This window comes from Phoca vitulina, unplaced genomic scaffold, assembly GCF_004348235.1.
Source record: "Phoca vitulina isolate PV1807 unplaced genomic scaffold, GSC_HSeal_1.0 scaffold25, whole genome shotgun sequence".
Taxonomy (NCBI): Eukaryota; Metazoa; Chordata; class Mammalia; order Carnivora; family Phocidae; genus Phoca; species Phoca vitulina.
In genome coordinates, this window is record NW_022589728.1 from 6,931,467 (window position 1) to 6,951,765 (window position 20,299).

The window sequence follows — 20,299 nt, forward strand, 5'->3', positions numbered from 1 at the left end:
GTCATGATCTCAGGGTTGTGAGACTGAGCCCTGCATTGGGCTCCACACTCAGTGGGGAGTCTGCTTGAGATTCTCTCTCCCTCACCCTTTGCCCCTCTCCCAGCACACACACGTGCACAGGAGCATGCTCTCTCTCAAATAAATAAATAAATATTTAAAAATGTAAAATAAAATCACCTTTAATTATTATGATTAGCTTTAAGTCAAGTGAGCCAAGCTAGCAGATCCCAACCCTGCAGGGAGTAGCAATCTGTTACATTTCATCTGAGCCTGCACCTCTGACCTGCCCTTCCCAATGTTTTTTCCACACAAATAAAATCAGGTTACTCCTAGAATATTATGACAGAAAAATCAGGGCAGAAAAAGATAGCAAAAAACAGCATATAACACTAGCAGAAAGACACAGGATTTGAGGAACAATTCTTAGCTCAAAACATGCATACTCTACCTCTCACCTAAATTTTACCTGCATTTCACTGGCTCAAAATACACTTTCTGATTAATTAAATGAATATAATTCTAAGTAGCAGTACTTGGTAAAACACAAAAAAACCACATAAACAATAATTTTCAGATCAACATTTAATTCTTTTTAAATATATTGTTTTTAATCTTGGTCTTTGCTAACAGTTACCTATTTGAAGAAGAGACTAACATCTCCTTAAGTAATGAATCATTATAGTTCAGAATAACAACTGCAAGTTATGATGATTTTATGAAAGGACTCAAAATTTGGATAGGTCATCATTTACTCCATTGGTGGGTTATTTCCCGTTAAAACTGTAATTATCATTGCACATAAATGAACAAAGTACACTAAATACAGGAAGAACAGAAAATATTTTTACATTTTATGTAAGTTTAAAATTCATCTTCCTTGGGGTGCCTGGGTGGCTCAGTCAGTTAAGTCTCTGACTCTTTATTTCAGAACAAAGTACACTAAATACAGAAAGAACAGAAAATATTTTTACATTTTACGTAAGTTTAAAATTCATCTTCCTTGGGGTGCCTGAGTGGCTCAGTCAGTTAAGTCTCTGACTCTTTATTTTGGCTCAGGTCATGATTTCAGGGTCATGAGATCCAGCCCCGCATGGGGCTCCCCACTCAGCAGGGTGTCTGCTTGAGATTCTCTCTCTCCCTCTCCCTCTGCCCCTTCCCCTGCTCTCTCTTGCTCACTCTCTCATTCTCAAATAAATAAAATCTTAAAAAAAAAAAAATTCATCTTCCTTGACTAGTCCTTTGTGGTTTCAATTCCTGCTTAAAAACGTATCTTCCAGAGGAGGAGTTAAGATGGTGGAGTAGCAGGGGGACGCTGAGCTAGCCTTATAGCTCAAACACAGCTGGGTCAACCAAATCATTTTGATCTGAGGATTAAGAAAACAATCTGCACAACTGAAGGGACAGAACGTGACAGATGCGAAGTTCAGAGACATGAATGGGGGAAAGAAAAGCCACGGTGCCCTGAAGGGGAGGGAGCCCTTTTAGTGGAGGCAAGTCAGGGAGAAGGAGAGAGCAGGGGAGAGAGCACTGTGCAGGGTTCGCACAAGATGCTTCAGTGTGGGGATCCCCTGGGTTGCACCAGGAGAGAACACTCCCCTTCCTGGAGTACACTCGGAAGAGGGTATGCATTGCCTCTCTAAGGAGAAAAGGCCCACCGGGCACCACTCAGCAGCCGTTCAATAGCCAGGGACAGACGTGTACACAGAGGACAGATAACCTGGTCTGCAGCTTTTCCTGGTGCACAACAGACTCCAGCCATCTTGCATAAGCCATGTAAGTGCTTTTCTGGGACAGAACGGAACAAGGCACCAGGAGGCTCTCTACCGGGGGGAAGGGAGAGGGTCCGAGCCCTACCCGGCCCTTTAAGATTTGGAGTTTTGAATCCCAGCCCCTTGCCAGAGATAAAACACAGGAGAACTGTGATGCCAGGAGGGCAGGGGTCTGATGAAAGCCTGGGACACAAGAGGGGAGATTGTTCACTATACTGTGAGGACTTCCTGAACAATGGTAGCTGCGAGTTCCCCTTTTGGGGGACGAGAGGGCAGTGTAGCACCATCTTCCACGTGCACACATACATACACACACACACACACACACACACACACACACAAACACACACAGGCACACACCGCCCACCAGCACCATAGGACTTCAGAGAGAAACACAGTGCCTCCAGTGGAGGCTGGAGTCCCCTACACCAAACCCCACCTCCCTGCACCCACCAAAGGCATCCTTACAAGGGCAAGTCTGACTATGAGCCGGCCCAGCAGGCCTCTCCCTCAGAAGACCAACACAGGCCCCCCGCATGTGCCAAGTCTACCAATCACAGAGTGCTCCAAAGCATCAGCTTCAGTTCTGGTGGAAATAGGACGAGGCTTTCTTTTTTATTATTTTTTACTTATTTTACTTTTTTTTTTTTCTTTTTTCTTTGATATCAGGTTTAGTTTTTTTTCATTTGTTCGTTTCTTTCCTTCTCATTTTTTGGATCAGGCTTCTTTTTTTTTCTTTTTCTTTTCTTTTTTCCTTCTTTCTTTCTTATTCTTTGGAATCAGGCTTATAGTTTTTATTGTCTGTTTTTTTGTTCCTTTTCCTTTTCTCTTTTCTTGGATCAGGATCCCTTTTTTTTTTAATCAGGCTTATCTTAACAAACAAATCAAAGCACACCCAGTTAAAGATCTAAACACTCCCCAAACAAGGAGGAACTCTACAGAGTACCAACCTGTGGTACAGAGCTGCCAAAACACAACAGCAGAGTACACACAGAATATACCAGAATCACCTCCTGAAGTGCCAGGCCCTAGGCAGTGTATGACCCCTTTTTAATATAGTATTATTCTCAGGAGCAGAAAACATAACAAGCTTTCATAATATGCAAAAGACAGAAACCTAGACATAATGACAAAATGGAGGAATTCTCCCTAGAAGAAAGATCAAGAAGAAATAACAGCCAGGGATTTGCTCAAAACAGATATAAGCAAGTCTCTTGCTTTTAATCCATTCTGATACCCTGTGTGTCTTTTTTTTTTTTCGGATATATATATCCGAACAAGAATTTAGAACAACAGTCATAAGGATACTAATAGGGTTTGAAAGAAGCACAGAAAACACCAGAGAAACCCTGGCTGCAGAGATAAAAGACCTAAAAACAAGTAGGCAGAAATAAAAAATGCTAGAACTGAGATGCAAAACCAACTGGATGTAATCACAATGAGGATGGAAGAAGCAGAGGATCGAACAGGTAATGCAGAAGATAAAATTACAGAAAATAATGAAACTGAAAAGAAGAGGGAAAGAAAACTATTAGATCACAAATATAGACTTAGGAAATTCAGAGATTCCTCAAAGCACAATAATATCTGTATCACAGGAGTCCCAGAAGAAGAGCAGGAAAAAGGGACAAAGGTTTATTTGAACAAATTATGGCTGAGAACTTCCCCAATCTGGGGAAGGAAACAAGCATGCAAGTCCAAGAGGCACAGAGAACTCCCCTCAAAATCAACAAAAACAGGTCAACACCAAGACATATCATAGTGAAACTTGCAAAATACAAAGATAAAGAGAGAATTCTGAAAGCAGTTAGGGACAAAAGGTCCTTAACCTACAAGGTTAGACACACAAGGTTAGCAGAGACCTACCTACAGAAATCTGGCAGGCCAGAAAGCAGTGGCATGATATATTCAATGTACTGAATGGGAAAAGTATGCACCCAAGAATACTTTATCCAGCAAGGTTGTCATTCAGAATAGGAGAGATAAAGAGTTTCCAAGACAAGCAAAAACTAAGGAGTTCATGAACACTAAACCGGCTCTGCAAGAAATATTAAAGGGGGCCCTTTGAGTGGGCAAGAGAGACCAAAAGCAACAAAGACTAGAAAGGAACAGAGACAATCCACAGGAATACCAACTTTACAGGTGGCACTAAATTCATATCTATCAATAGCTACTCTGAATGTAAACTGACTCAATGCTCCAATCAAAAGACACACAGGGGGGTGCCTAGGTGGCTCAGTTGGTTAAGCGAATGCCTTCGGCTCAGGTCAAGATCCTGGAGTCCCTGGATCGAGTCCCGCATCGGGCTCCCTGCTCGGCAGGGAGTCTGCTTCTCCCTCTGACCCTAACCCCTCTCATGTGCTCTCTCTCATTCTCTCTCTCACAAATAAATAAATAAAATCTTTAAAAAAAAAAAAAAAGACACACAGGGTATCAGAATGGATTAAAAAAAAAAAAAAAGACCCATCGAAATGCTGCTTACAAGAGACTCATTTTAGACCCAAAGACACCTCTAGGTGAAAGTGAGAGGGTGAAGAACAATCTATCATGCTAATGGACATCAAGAGAAAGCTGGGCTAGCCATACTTGTAACAAACTAGATTTTAAATCAAAGACTATACCAAGAGATGAAGAAGAGCACTATATCATAATAAAGGGTTCTATCCATCAAGATCTAACAACTGTAAATATTTCTGCCCCCAACTTGGGAGCAGCCAAGTATATAAATCAATTAATAACAAACATAAACTCATTGATAACAATGTAATAATAGTAGGGGACTTTAACACCCCACTCACAGCAATGGACAGATCATCTAAGCAGAAAATCAACAAGGAATCAATGGCTTTCAATGACACACTGGACCAGATAGACTTAACAGATATATTCAGGGCATTTCATTCTAAAGCAGCAAAATACATATCCTCTTGAGTGCACATGGAACATTCTCCAGGACAGATCACATACTGGGTCTCAAATCAGGCCTCAACAAGTACAAAAAGAATGAGATCAAAAAAAAAAAAAAAAAGACTGAGATCATCCCATGCATATTTTCAGACCACAACACTGTGAAACTTGAAGTCAACCACAAGAAAAAATTTAGAAAGAGTACAAATACATGGAGGTTAAAGAATAACCTACTACAGAATGAATGGGTTAGCCAGAAAATTAAAGAATAAATTAAAAAAAAAAATAACACATGGAAGCAAATGAAAATGAAAACACAACAGTCCAAAACCTTTGGGATGCAGTAAAGGCAGTAGTAAGAGGAAAGTATATAGCAATATAGGCCTTCCTCAAGAAGCAAGAAAAGTCTCAAATACACAACCTAACCTTACACCTAAAGAAGCTGGAAAAAGAACAGGAAATAAAGCCTAAAACCAGCAGAAGAAGGGAAATAATTAAGATGAAAGAAATCAAAAAAACAGTAGAACAGATCAATGAAACCAGGAACTGGTTCTTTGAAAAAATTAACAATATTGATAAACCCCTAGCCAGACTTACCCAAAAGAAAAGAGAAAGGACCCAAATAAATAAAATCACAAATGAGGGAGGAGAGATCACAACCAACAGAACAGAAATGCAAACAATTATAAGAGAATCTTATGAGCAATTATATGCCAACAAATTAGGCAATCTGGAAAAAAATGGATAAATTCCTAGAAACATATAAACTACCAAAACTGAAACAGGAAGAAATAGAAAACTTGAACAGACCCATACCCAACAAAGAAATTGAATCAGTAATCAAAATTCTCCCAAACAACAAGAGTCCAGGACCGTACAGCTTCCCAAGGAAATTCTATCAAACAATTAAAGAAGAATTAATACCTATTCTTCTTAAGCTATTCCAAAAAATAGAAACGGAAGGAAAACTTCCAAACTCCTTCTATGAGGCCATCATTACCTTGATTCCAAAACCAAAGACCCCACTAAGAAAGAGAATTACAGACCAATATCCCTGATGAACATGGATGCAAAAATTCTCAACAAGAGACTAGTTAATTAAATCCAACAGTACATTGAAAGAATTACTCACAAGGATCAAGTGGGATTTATTCCTAGGCTGCAGGGTGGTTCAGTATTTGCAAATCAATCAACGTGATACACCACATTAATAAAAGAAAGGATAAGAACCATATGATCCCCTCAATAGATACAGAAAAAGCATTTGACAAACTACAACATCCTTTCTTAAAAACAAACCCTCAAGAAAGTAGAGATAGAAGGAGCATACCTCAACATCATAAAGGCCATATACAAAAGACCCACAGTGAATATCATCCTCAATGGGGAAAATCTGAGAGTTTTCCCGTAAGGTCAGGAACACGACAGGGATGTCCACTCTCATCACTGTTGTTCAACATAGTACTGAAGTCCTAGCCACAGCAATCAGACAACAAAAAGAAATAAAAGGCATCCAAATCAGTGTCACTCTTCACAGACAACCAAAAAGACTCCACCAAAAAACTGATAGAACTGATACGTGATTTCAGCAAAGTTGCAGGATATAAAATCAACATACAGAAATCTGTTACATTTCTATACACCAATAATGAAGCAGAAGAAAGAGAAATCAAAGAATCAATCCCATTTACAATTGCACCAAAAACCGTAATATACCTAGAAATAAACCTAACCAAAGAGGTAAAAGATCTGTATGCTGAAAACTATAGGACACTTATGAAAGAAACTGAAGAAGATACAAAGAAATGGAAAAACATTCCCTGCTTATGGATTAGAAGAACAAATACCATTAAAATGTCCATACTATCCAAACAATCTACCAATTCAATGCAATCCCGATCAAAATAACACCACCATTTTTCACAGAACTAGAACAAACAACCCTAAAATTTGTGTGGAACCACAAAAGACCCCAAATAGCCAAAGTAATGTTGAAAAATAAAAGCAAAGCAGGAGACATCACAATCCCAGACTTCAAGCTGTATTACAAAGCTGTAACCATCAAGACAGTATGGCACTGGCACAAAAACAGACACACAGATCAATGGAACAGAACAGAGAGCCCAGAAATGGACCCACAACTATATGGTCAACTAATCCTGAAAAAGAGGAAAGAATATCCAATGGAAAAAAGACAGTCCTGCAGAAGAATGAATCTGGACCACTTTCTTACACCATACACAAAAATAAATTCAAAATGGATGAAAGACCTAAATGTGAGACAGGAAACCATCAACATCCTAGAGAAGAAAACAGGCAGAAACCTCTTTGACCTTGGCTGCAGCAACTTCTTACTAGACACGTCTCCAAAGGCAAAGGAAGCAAAAGCAAAAATGAACTATTGGGACCTCGTCAAGATAAAAAACTTCTGCACAGCAAAGGAAACAGTCAACAAAACTAAAAGACATCCTACAGAATGGGAAAATATATTTGCAAATGACATATCAGTTAAAGGGCCAGTATCCAGAATCTATAAAACTCATCAAAATCAACACCCAAGAAAACAAATAATCCTATTAAGAAATGGACAGACGACATGAACCAGGCATTTCTCCAAAGAAGACATACAAATGGCTAACAGACACATTAAAAAAAAAAGTGCTCAACATCACTCATCATCAGGGAAACACGAATCAAAACCACAATGAGATACCATCTCACACCTGTCAGAACCGCTAAAATTAACAACTCAGGTAACAACAGATGTTGGTGAGGATGTGGAGAAAGGGGAACCCTTTTGCACTGTTGGTGGGGATACAAACTGGTGCAGCCACTCTGGAAAACAGTATGAAGTTTGCTCAAAAAATTAAAAATAGAACTACCCTATAATCCAGCAATTGCACTACTAGGTTTTTATCCACAGGATACAAAAATGCTGATTCGAAAGGGCACATGCACCCCAATATTTATAGCAGCGTTAGTAACAACAGCCAAATTATGGAGAGAGCCCAACTGTCTATCAACTGATGAATGGATAAAGAAGATGTGATACATGCAATGGACTATTACTCAGCCATCGAAAAGAATGAAATCTTGCCATTTGCAACAATGTGGATGGAATTAGATTGTATTATGCTAAGTGAAATAAGTCAGTCAGAGAAAGACAAATATCACATGACTTCACTCATATGTGGAATTTAAGAAACAAAACAGATGAACTCGGGGAAAGGGAAGGAAAAGTAAGATAAAAAGAGAGAAGGAGACAAACCATAAGAGACTCTTAACGATAGAGAACAAACTGAGGGTTGCTGGCGGGGAGGTGGATGGGGAGATGGGCTAGATGGGTGACGGGCATTAAGGAGGGCACTTGTTGGGATGAGCACTGGATGTTTTATGTATGAGCATATATGTTATATAATGAGTCACTAAGTCCTACTCCTGAAACCAATGCTATACTATATGTTAACTTGAATAAAACAAACAAACAAACAAACAAAAAACTTATCTTCCACCCATCACTGTTCAGGTACTCAAGTTACAAACCTTTAAGAGAATAAGGATAAAGCCCTTCTTCTCAAAGGCATTTAACTATTGCTGTTGATATCTGAGCACCAAAAAAATCTTAATCTTCAAAACTATGTACCCAAACCTGAACAGGTGAGAAAAAACAAACAATTCTGTCCAAAACTATTCTATCCAGAAGGGTTAAGAATGAAATGACTGAGTAATCACGGTATTTTTTAAACAAGAAATCATATGGTAAGGGTATGTGCAAATTTCTCAGTGTAACTAAAATTTTACCAATAAAATCAATTGTTAAAATGTATTTAATCAATAGCTGAGGATAATGTCAGCTACCTAAATCTGAATCCCTCCACAGATCCTGCATAAAAAATAGGTCAACAAGGAGAAGAAATAAAACTATATTTGAACATGTTCAACTTTAGATCCATCTTGATTGGCAAAAATGTGAAAGTCTGATCATGCCCTCTGTTGGCAAGGCTGCAGAGACAGGCATTCTCATATGTTGGTGGGACTGCAAAATGGGATTATATGGCAATATCTTAACAAAACTATGTATGTAGTTCTCCTTTACCCAGCAATCCTATTTCTAGGCATTTACCATGAAGTACACTCCCGGCCATATGAAAATACATTTGCACAAGGTTATTCTTGGCTTCGTTATTTCTAATTACAAAATATCGGAACCACCCAAGGACAATGAGAAGAAGAAAAGATGCCAGAAAGTCGGCCAAGAAAGACAAAGACCCAGTGAGCAAATGTGAAGGCAAAGCCAGAAAGAAAAAGTGGTCCAAAGGCAAAGTTTAGCACATGCTCAATATGCTTGTCTTGTCTGAAAAAGCCACATATGATGAACTCTGTAAAGATGTTCCCAACGATAAAGGTTATAACCCCAATTGTTGCCTGAGACTGAAATTCGTGGTTCCCTGGCCAGGGAAGTCCTTCAGGAGCTCCTTATATAAAGGACTTATGAACTGGTTTCAAAAGAGAGCTCAAGTAATTTACATTAGAAGCACCAAAGGTGGAGATGTTCCAGCTGCTGGTGAAGATGCATGATCAGGCCCAACCCAATGAACATTTTGAAAAATAAAACTTTAGGGGCGCCTGGGTGGCTTAGTCATTAAGCGCCTGCCTTCGGCTCAGGTCATGATCCCAGGGTCCTGGGATCGAGCCCCGCATCGGGCTCCCTGCTCCACAGGAAGCGTGCTTCTCCCTTTCCCTCTCCCCCTGCTTGTGTTCCCTCTCTCACTGTGTCTCTCTCTGTCAAATAAATAAATAAAATCTTTAAAAAAAAAAAAAAGAAAAGAAAAAGAAAACTTTATTAAACCAAAATAAATATGTATATGAGCCAACCTCAATGTCCATCACATCAGAGACTGCTTAAGTAAACTATAATACATCCACTAAAAGAGTACTTTGTTGTGAGGAGCCTGGCTGGCTCAGTCAGTGGAGTGTGCAATTCCTGATCTTAGGGCAGTAAGTTCGAGCCCCACATTGGGTGTAGAGATTACTTAAAAATAAAATCTAAAAAAAAAAAAAAGTACTTTGTTGCTATCAAAAAGAATATGGGAGTTATCTCCGAATGGATATGGAATGATTTCTGGCATATTTGTTAGGTAAGATGAGCAAAATATAAGAGATTATATTTAGTACATGTTTTTTATAAGAAAGAGAAGGAAATAAGAAAATATATATATTTTCTTACTACGTATCTGCCTATTTATGCAGGAAAAAAAACCAGGAAGGATAAACCAGAAATCGGTGATACTGGTTACCTAACAAGAGTTAGGTGGGAATGCAAGGAATGGGGGTGAGGGTTTGGTGACATTTCTCTGAGTATATCTTTCTGTATAGTTTTGACTTCTGGAAGCATGTTAGTGTTTTACATAATCAAAAATAATAAAATAAAATCTATAAGAATGAGAAAAAAAATAAATAGAATACCAAAAAATCACAAATGAATACAATTGTATTTCAAGAAAAATAATATAACCACTCTGTAAGAAACTTGAACACAACACACTGACTACATACTCTCAGCTTAAAGAAAAAGTACCGCAAACAAATCCTGAACTCTAGGTAAAGGGCTCATTTTTCACAGATGTATGGGTCAGCCATTCTAAAACTCCTTTCCTTGTGCTATAGGGTGGAGCAGACAAGTAAATATACAAAGGATAAGAGGAACTCACGATCTCACTATCACAGAAGAGTTACAGATATGGAAAAGGGAGAGTAGAATGAACTCTGGTGTTGAGCTGAAATGAAACGAGATAGTGTGAACTCGTGGTTTCTAATTTACAGATATATGTATAAAAAGTGAGGGTATTTGTGGGGCGTCTGGGTGGCTCAGTCAGTTAAGCATCTGCCTTCGGCTCAGGTCATGATCCCACCCTGGGATCAAGTCCCTCATCAGGCTCCTTGCTCAGAGGGGAGCCTGCTTCTCCCTCTCCTCCCTGCTCCTGCTCTCTCTCACTATCTCTGTCTCTCAAATAAATAAAATCTTAAAAAAAAAAAAAAAAAATGAGGATAATTGTGTGTGCATGCATGTGTGTGTTGTGTGTATGTACATACATATAAATAAAACCAAAGTCTGCATGCCAATTCAAGCCTGCTCATTCTAGGTGCAATCCTATACAGTAATCAGGATAACCATGGCAGACCACAACATTCCCCATTTTTCTTAACTTTACTAAAGAAAAAAATGCTGAGAGATACCACGGTCATTCTCAGACAGGCCTGTATCAGCCCAGGCTGGATACTGATCCTTACTCATATCATAAAATCACTACATTCCTATAAATGACATGAGGGCCCCTAGGTAGACCGCACCATACTTCTTACTTAACCTCTGTACCTTCAATAACAATCAGTACAATAACTGGCACATAGTAGGCCATCAATAAATGTTTTTCCTTGTAAACTAACAGAACAATACTCCACATAAGCAACCAGACTGACACTGTTCTTCAAGTCCTGAGACATGCAGTCAGGCACTGGATTAGCACCAGGTGCCCTGTCTCAAAGAGAACCGCTCTGTACACCAACAATTTAAACGGAGATTATACTCTGGTGTAAAATAAAAACTGTGAGTAAGGGAGGCCCCTCTGTGTTCAGGGACAGTGAAACAGTAAATAGAAACTTTATGCAACTGGAAAAGTCTCAGATGATAAGCAAAATGTTCTCCAAAGAGACAAGACTTTTGAGAGCAAGCACCTTGCCTACATTCAACTCTGAAGCCCCAGTGCTTGGCACTGGCCTGGAACATAGCAGGGGCATTGAAATCTGTTGAATGACTGAAAGAGAAAAAGCCACATTGCCTGTAAGTACAAAGAGTATCCAGAAAGCCTCAAGTGATTCACCCAACATCCCCGGTATTCGACACAGAACTCTTGAGGTATTATGGAAAAAAAATACAGATTGATTACTAGACATTCTGAAAAACAAAAAAAGCCTGTGTGTGGGCATTCCCATCTTTAACACTATTAGCAATTACAACTCTAAAAAAGAACCCATGGTATAAGTGAAACCATACAAAAATACTGTTACTGTGCAGAATACAAAACAATGACATCAGCAAATGTATTAAGTAAAGAGTATACCTACCTGCAGCATATCATCCACCATAGTTAGTATATACTGAACTGTCTGTTCTTTGGAGATATGAGTCATCAAATTTATAAACGTTTTAGCACACTAGAAAAGAATGAAAGTAATGTTAACTTTTCAACTACAAACAACATTTATTTAATGGAATTTCAGTAAAATATTATTTCTCTTGCACAAATTCTAATACAAATGCTATTACCAACAGATCTCAATTACAAAAAATGTATACCTTTTACAAATATTGTGATGAAGTATGGGAGGAATGTACTATGACTTGCATTCAATTTTTGATCATTTTTAGTGATAAATTTCAAAGTGTTTACTACTTTTAAATAGACCTAGTAACTATAACTCTTGACTGCCCACGATAACAGAAAGATTAAGTTACATAGACAACCAAAAATTATCACTGATTTTGATTTAGGGTTTTATTTTGTTTTTTTTGGTTTTTTGGTTTCGTTTTGTTTTGTTTTTGCATTTGCTGGGAAGAACACTACAGCAACAAAGGGACTAGGGATTAGAATCAGAAGGCCATGACCTGTCTCCATCCTACAATGTATCAACTGTGTGATAATCTCTGGAATTCAGTAAAAACTGGAGCCAACAGTATGTTTCCTCACAGATTTCCCAGGATTGCTGTGAGAATCAGAGTGAGTTGCATACAGGCTCTTTCAGGCCATCAGGACCCCACACCAGAAAATCTGATGGACAGTAGGATTGCATCATATTCTAGTGAAAATACAAAGTGGGAAAAATATCGGGCGCCTGGGTGGCTCAGATGGTTAAGCGTCTGCCTTCGGCTCAGGTCATGATCCCGGGGTCCTGGGATCGAGTCCCGCATCGGGCTCTCTGCTCCTTGGGAGCCTGCTTCTCCCTCTGCATCTCTCTCTCGCTGTCTCTCATGAATAAATAAATAAAATCTTTAAAAAAAAAAAAAAACAAAGTGGGAAAAATATCTAAAAAAAAGTTAAGCAACTTTAAAAACAACATATACTTTGAAACTTAATTTCCCTTCTAGCAATCTATTCTAGGAAGATTTTCAGAAATGCAGAAAAGGATAGAGGAATAAACATACCCAACATAACATTTTTCCAAAATGAACAAAGAGAACTGGAAATCCTTCAAATGTCTTCTAATAAAAAAGGATTTTTAGCTAAATTATGATGCATACCTACAATGGAATATCACAGTCATTAAAAATTTTTTCTAGAATTTTTAATGACACAAGGAGGTGTTGGTGACATAATGTTTATATCCATCACCTGACTGCCTTCAGTTTGGAGCATCTCTTGCTTCTCTTCAGGACTTCTTTTCATTTCAAACCTTTGAATGAATTCACAATCTTCAGCAGAAATCATCTGCCCCCTAGAAAGTAAGAGTAAGTTGGGTTTTTTCAATAAGAGTTGAAGCACCACTGTGAGCCAGGGCTACAGGAATTCCCCATCGTTCTCCTCTCTCCCCAGTAGTTAACCACTAGGGTGGGCACACAGGCCCTGGCATCAGACAGACCTGAGTGCAAGCTTAGCTCCACCATGTACTGATCACGCAACCTCTCTGGACCTGACTTAATTTATCTGCAAGATGGGAATAATATCCACATTGCCATTAGGAGCTGACTTCAGGATGATATTAAATAATTCATATAAGGTGGTTAGCGCAGTGCCTAGCCCAGAGGAAGCACTCATTAACTGACACCTCTTAGCACTGTCCAAACTCTCACCCTATCCCCCTCCCAGCCAAACAATTCACTTGGTTTTCTACTCCATCAAGACCAAAGCCAATTTATATGAACTTCTACAATCATTACCTCCAGTGTATTCTCATATTCTCTCCAGACTCAGAAAAATGTGATCCTCCTCCTGTCTGAAAAAATAACCTTTCCATCCTGACCCCTGTCCTCCCACCAATCATCCCACACTATCCTGTTTTCCTCTTACTTCTTTCAGGGGTCCCTTCCTCCATGGTTCTTTGCTCCTCAAGGCTTCTCTCTGAGCTCAATCCTTGTTACCTTACTTTTCTCTCCCAAATTCTTTCCTTCAGTGAGATTCAAACCAAGAGAGTCTAGTCTTCTCTCTCTGCCAAACCATCTCCGACTATCTTCCACCCCTTACCATTTTCACAAATTCAGCATCATCACAACTGAACCATCATCATCTTCCTTTCCAACCCAGCTTGACCTCACAACTGACTTGGCTCCACTCATCAACAATTCAAACCCTGTCTGACGCTTCCTTATAAAAAGACCTGTCAGCAAAACAGCCTTGCTAGTCTCTGTGACACTGGACACTTCGGGACATACACCAATCTTTTCAGATTATCAGAATAGTGGGGAAAGTATAGAATTTGCATCAATCTGAGGAAGAGTTCCAACTCCAGATGTGAAACTTTGGTAGGTCCCTACCCCTCTGAGCAATGTTTGCGACACCAGTAAAATGGCAATTACAATACTACCTGCCCTACTCCACTGAGCATTTGTGAAAAAAATACAAGAAAAAGCACTCGATGGATATAAGCATGAAGTAAATACAAGTTTAAAATTAAGAATGTCTTGGGGCACCTGGGTGGCTCAGTCGTTAGGAGTCTGCCTTCGGCTTAGGTCATGATCCCAGGGTCCTGGGATCGAGCCCCGCATCAGGCTCCCTGCTCAAAGGAAGCCTGCTTCTCCCTCTCCCACTCCCCCTGCTTGGGTTCCTGCTCTCGCTATCTCTCTGTCAAATAAATAAATAAAATCTTTTTAAAAAATTAAATCAAAAATGTCTTATAATATGCTTTGTCATTCAAATAGCATCAATATATTTTTTTTAACTCAGTAGTTTTAAAAACTGCCCTTCCCCACCCCTTACTCCCAAGTAGTTGAGAGACTAGCATTCCACAAAAGCCCAACCGTGGAAACAATGAATTTGAAGCAGGTTTCCCCATATGCACAGTTACAGAAATGTAGTCCTTTTCCAGATCTGTGTTGGATTGGGTTCCTGGCGGCAGGCCTTGACATGGAGATTGGTGTACGGGCGATCTATGTAGGCAGTGCTCCCAGGAGAGACCAGGGATGGAGTGGGGAACACAGGAGATGGAAGGTAAAGAGCCCAGCCTGGATTCAGGCAAAGTCCTGAAGAGAACAGGTTTCTGAGCACACAGGAGAGTCTGGGAAAGTGAGGTCCTCAGAGCTGTGCCCTCCCCAAGACTTCCATACTTCCTGACACTCCTCCCAAAACCCCACCTTCCTCCAAAGAAGATCTTGACTTTCAGGTATTCAACATCTCAGTGTTTTACTTTACCCCTTCTGAGTTTTCTATATACTATTACTACATACTAAACTATTTTACATCCTGTTAACATGCTTCTGGATTTTGTAATCTACTGGGGTCATTCTTGTATCAGTTCTACAGTTTTAAGCGCTGTAACTTTGTTTTCACATATGCTCCTTTTTTTTTTTTAACATGGCTTTTTTTTTTTTTTTAACTATTCTCATGCATTGGATTTTTTCAACAATCCTTTCCTTACCAACCCAAAGGGGAATTTCGAATCCTTATCTTTCTAGAACTCTAAGGCAAGTGACAACATGACCATTTCTTGACACTCTTTTCCTAAACTTCCAGATTCCTCTTGTCCTCCTCAGGCCACTCATTAGTGCTCTTCACAGACTCCTTATCTCCTACCCTGTGCCTCAGGTTCTGTGGAAGGCTCTCTCCATTTGCACTCCCTGAATCCTCCCTGAGTGCTCCCCACTAGTCTCTGCATAGGTAGCTCACAGTCTGAGCTCCAACCCAGGCTGCCCTCTTGCAGTCCCCACTCACACATGGGGACCTCTCCTCCCACAGAGCAAGCACACAGGCACTCCAGACCCACCGGGGCAGAACTGAGATCACTAACATATATCCCTATACACACTCCACCGCAGCCTGGCTAATGGAATAATGAAAGCAAAAAAAAAAAAAAAGAAAGAAAAAAAGACACTTTGCCCTGTTTTCTTGGGAAAAAATGCACTCTGTACCCTGAGATAGACCAACAAGGTCATCCTGTCCAGCTCTGGCCCCAAAATAAATACAGTCTTTTTCATAAACCTGAACTTCCTAGCTAAAACAATTTCAGTTCCAAATTTTGCTATGCTGATATATAAAAGCATATCATAACCTTTGTAGATAGAATAATCACGTGAAAAAGCTGGTTTTTCTACCATGACTAAAGTGTACAATGAAGGTTACACCTGTAACCTTAGCATTTTACAGCTTTCTTTCCCATTTAAATAACTGGTTTTTATTTGGTAAGTCAGTCCTTCTGAAGTCTGACTTTCTTGCATTTGTTGTAAGTAACCTTTTTCTTTTCTTGCTTAAGTTCTTTTGTCTCTGAATGTTCCTTTGACAGTCCTATAACCTAGCAAGTTAGGGACTCTGGTCTCTTTTCTACGATCTGCAAACACTCGGGCACCAGTCCTAACAATCCTTCCACTAGCATCAGTCTCCTCCTGACTTCCCTGCCTCTGGAGTAGCTCAGGCCTAAGGTAACAATCCATCAAAGGGTTTCCCTGCTTCCGATCCACCCCTCCTCCACATCCCTCTTACCTACTACCAGCCAGCTTTCTCACGCACACATCTGGCCGCATTACTCCTTTTACATCAGTCAGACTATGAATTTGAATGGCAGTTCTACCTAACACCTAGGTAGAGGCATTCAGGAAAAATCTTTTTAATCAACTGACTAATTAAAACCTATATCAGCATGTATGTGTGACTTAATCTATCTGCACAGCTATTTACTCTTCTTTAAAATAAGGATAGAAAAATAGATCATAGTGTTGCCATGAAAGTAACATGAAACAGTACATGACTTACCAAGTACATTACTCCTTTCCCAAACACTGTCTCCACCACTACCCAACATCCACTCTACCCATTCATGATCTTATCAGCCAAGATTAACTGTCAGCTTGTGTGTCAGGCACCTTTAAGAACAGGTGACACAGCAGTGAGTTAAACATCCCTCTTTGAGCTTGCAATGCAGTGGGGAAAACAACATACAAACACAAAAATAAATAATTGTCTAAACACACACATGCACATCATAATGCCAGGACACTAAATGCTTGAAAAAAACTGAAGCTGGGTAAGGAGCTAGAAGGTGCCAACAGAGGAAAGCATATATTCTAGGTGGATTACAATGACGGCCTTTTTCTTCTTTTTTTTTTTTAATTAAGATTTATTTATTTATTTTAGAGACAGAGAGTGCATGCGCAGGGGGAGGGGCGGGGGGGAAGCAGTCTCCCCGCTGAGCAGGGAGCCCAATGCAGGGCTTGATCTCAAGACCCTGAGGTCATGACCTGAGCCAAAACCAAGAGAGGCTTAACCAACTGAGCCACCCAGATGCCCCACAGTGAAGGCCTTTTGAAGCCACCTGTGCAGACACCTGCATGAAGTGAGTTAATGAGCCAAGTGATCTAGGGAGGAACTTCCAGACAGAGGTGTAAGTCCAAGGACAGTGGGGCAGCAGTAGCTTGAAAGAGCAAGAAAAGCAGAGTTGCTAGATGTTTGTGAGCAGGATGGCATAATCTGATTTGTATTTTCAAAATGACTGTCACAGCACTGTAAAGAATTCCTCTTCAATTCCACTTCTGGATATTTATCTCAGGAAAACAAACACTAATTCAAAAAGATATGTGCACCCCAATGTTTACTGCTGCATGATTTACAATAGCCAAGATATGGAAGCAACTTAAGTGTCCACCAACAGACAAATGGATAAGAAAATGTGGTATATACACAATGGAATATCATGCAGCCATAAAAAGGGATGACATCTGGGCGCCTGGGTGGCTCAGTTGGTTAAGCGACTGCCTTCGGCTCAGGTCATGATCCTGGAGTCCCTGGATCGAGTCCCGCATCGGGCTCCCTGCTCGGCAGGGAGTCTGCTTCTCCCTCTGACCCTCCCCCCTCTCATGTGCTTGCTCTCTCTCATTCTCTCTCTCTCAAATAAATAAATAAATAAAAATAATCTTAAAAAAAAAAAAAAGGGATGACATCTTGCCATTTGGGACAACATGGATGGACCTAGAGAGTAATATGCTAAGGGAAATAAGTCAGACAGAGAGACAAAATACTTCACATTTTCACTTATGTGGGGAATTGAAAAAACAAAAACAAAACAGAAACACATTCACAGATACAGAGAACAAGTGGTGATTATGAGAAGGGAGGGCTGTGTGGGGAAGGGCAAAAGAGGTGAAGGGGATTAAGAGGTACAAACCTCCAGTTACAAAATAAATAAGTTATGGGGATGAAAAGTACAGCATAGGGAATACAGTCAATCATATCGTACTAATTTTGTGTGGTGACAGATGGTAGCTAGACCCACCAAGAAGATCATTCCATAATGTATAAAAATATCCAATCACTATGTTGTACACCTGAGAAACTAACATAACAGTGTAGTCAATTAAATCAATTTTTTAATTAAAAAAAAAAATGAGAGTTGCTCCTATGGGGGACAGTGAAAGCCGGGACAGCAGGCAAGGGGCTGTTAAGAAGAGAGCATGTGGGAGATAATGAGAGCTTACAGAGGGCAGTGACAGTGGAGCTAGAGTACAAGTGGTCAGATGTGGGATGGGTTCTGATGCAGAGCTAAAAGAATTTGTCTGGATATGGTTAGTAAGGGAAGAGAAGTGTCACAATGGCTGCTAGGAAAGGAGCTAAAGAAAAAACAGCAAATAAAGCCTAAACCCAGCAGAAGAGACATAATAAAGATCAGAGCAGAAATCAATGAAATAGAAACCAAAAGAACAATAGAACAGATCAACGAAACTAGGAGCTGGTTCTTTGAAAGAATTAACAAGATTGATAAACCCCTGGCCAGACTTATCAAAAGAAAAGAGAAATGACCCAAATCAACAAAATCATGAATGAAAGAGGCAAGATCACAACAACACCAAAGAAATACAAACAATTATAAGAACATATTATGAGCAACTCTATGCCAGCAAATTAGATAACCTGGAAGAAATGGATGCATTCCTAGAGATGTATCAACTACCAAAACTGAACCAGGAATAAACAGAAAACCTGAACAGACCTATAACCACTAAGGAAATTGAAGCAGTCATCAAAAATCTCCCAAAAAACAAAAGCCCCAGGGCCAGATGGCTTCCCAGGGGAATTCTACCAAACATTTAAAGAAGAATTAATACCTATTCTTCTGAAACTGTTCCAAAAAATAGAAATGGAAGGAAAACTTCCAAAGTCATTTTAGGAGGCCACAATTACCTTGATCCCAAAACCACACAAAGACCCCATCAAAAAGGAGAATTACAGACCAATATCCTTGATGAATATGGATGCAAAAATTCTCACTAAAATACTAGCCAATAGGATCCAACAGTACATTAAAAGGATTATTCACCACGACCAAGTGGGATTTATCCCTGGGCTGCAAGGTTGGTTCAACATCTGCAAATCAATCAACATGATACATTAACAAAAGAAAGAACAAGAATCATATGATCCTCTCAATGGATGCAGAAAAAAAATTTGACAAAGTACAGCATCCTTTCTTGATCAAAACTCTTCAGAGTACAGGGATAGAGGGTACATACCTCAATATCATAAAAGCCATCTATGAAAAACTCACAGCGAATATCATTCTCAATTGGGAAAAACTGAGAGCTTTGCCCCTAAGGTCAGGAATGCGGCAGGGATGTCCACTATCACCACTGCTATTCAACATAGTATTAGAAGTCCTAGCCACAGCAATCAGACAACAAAAAGAAATAAAATCGGCAAAGAAGAAGTCAAACTCTCACTCTTTGCAGATGATATGATATTTTATGCGGAAAACCCAAAAGACTCCACCCCAAAACTGCTAGGACTCATACAGGAATTCAGTCAAGTGGCAGGATATAAAATCAATGCACAGAAATCAGTGGCATCCCTATATACCAACAACAAGACAGAAGAAAGAGAAATTAAGGAGTCGATCCCATTTACAATTGCACCCAAAACCATAAGATACCTAGGAATAAATCTAACCAAAGAGGCAAAGGATCTGTACTCAGAAAACTATAAAATACTCATGAAAGAAATTGAGGAAGACACAAAGAAATGGAAAAACGTTCCATGCTCATGGACTGGAAGAACAAATATTGTGAAGATGTCCATGCTACCTAGAGCAATCTACACATTCAATGCAATCCCCATCAAAATACCATCCACTTTTTTCAAAGAAATGGAACAAATAATCCTAAAATTTGTATGGAACCGGAAAAGACCCCAAATAGCCAGAGGAATGTTGAAAAAGAAAAGCAAAGCTGGCGGCATCACAATTCTGGACTTCCAGCTCTATTACAAAGCTGTCATCATCAAGACAGTATGGTACTGGCACAGAAACAGACACATAGATCAATGGAACAGAATAGAGAGCCCAGAAATGGACCCTCAACTCTGTGGGCAACTAATCTTTGTCAAAGCAGGAAAGAATGTCCAATGGAAAAAAGACAGTCTCTTCAACAAATG

General features: G+C 39.6%; 1 protein-coding gene and 1 pseudogene across 2 annotated transcripts in view; one reads left to right on the forward strand and one right to left on the reverse strand.

The window, feature by feature from the left end:
- Positions 1-20,299, reverse strand: part of ATP6V1H (ATPase H+ transporting V1 subunit H) — a 132,924-nt gene that overhangs the window by 106,644 nt on the left and 5,981 nt on the right. For both annotated transcript variants that reach the window (XM_032422037.1, XM_032422038.1), the window contains exons 3-4: positions 13,067-13,169; positions 11,802-11,891 (exon numbers count right to left, since the gene is read on the reverse strand). In XM_032422037.1, coding sequence (XP_032277928.1) covers positions 11,802-11,891; positions 13,067-13,169 — 193 coding nt within the window. The remainder of the gene's footprint in view (positions 1-11,801; positions 11,892-13,066; positions 13,170-20,299) is intronic.
- LOC116643280 lies at positions 8,118-9,254 on the forward strand (annotated as a pseudogene).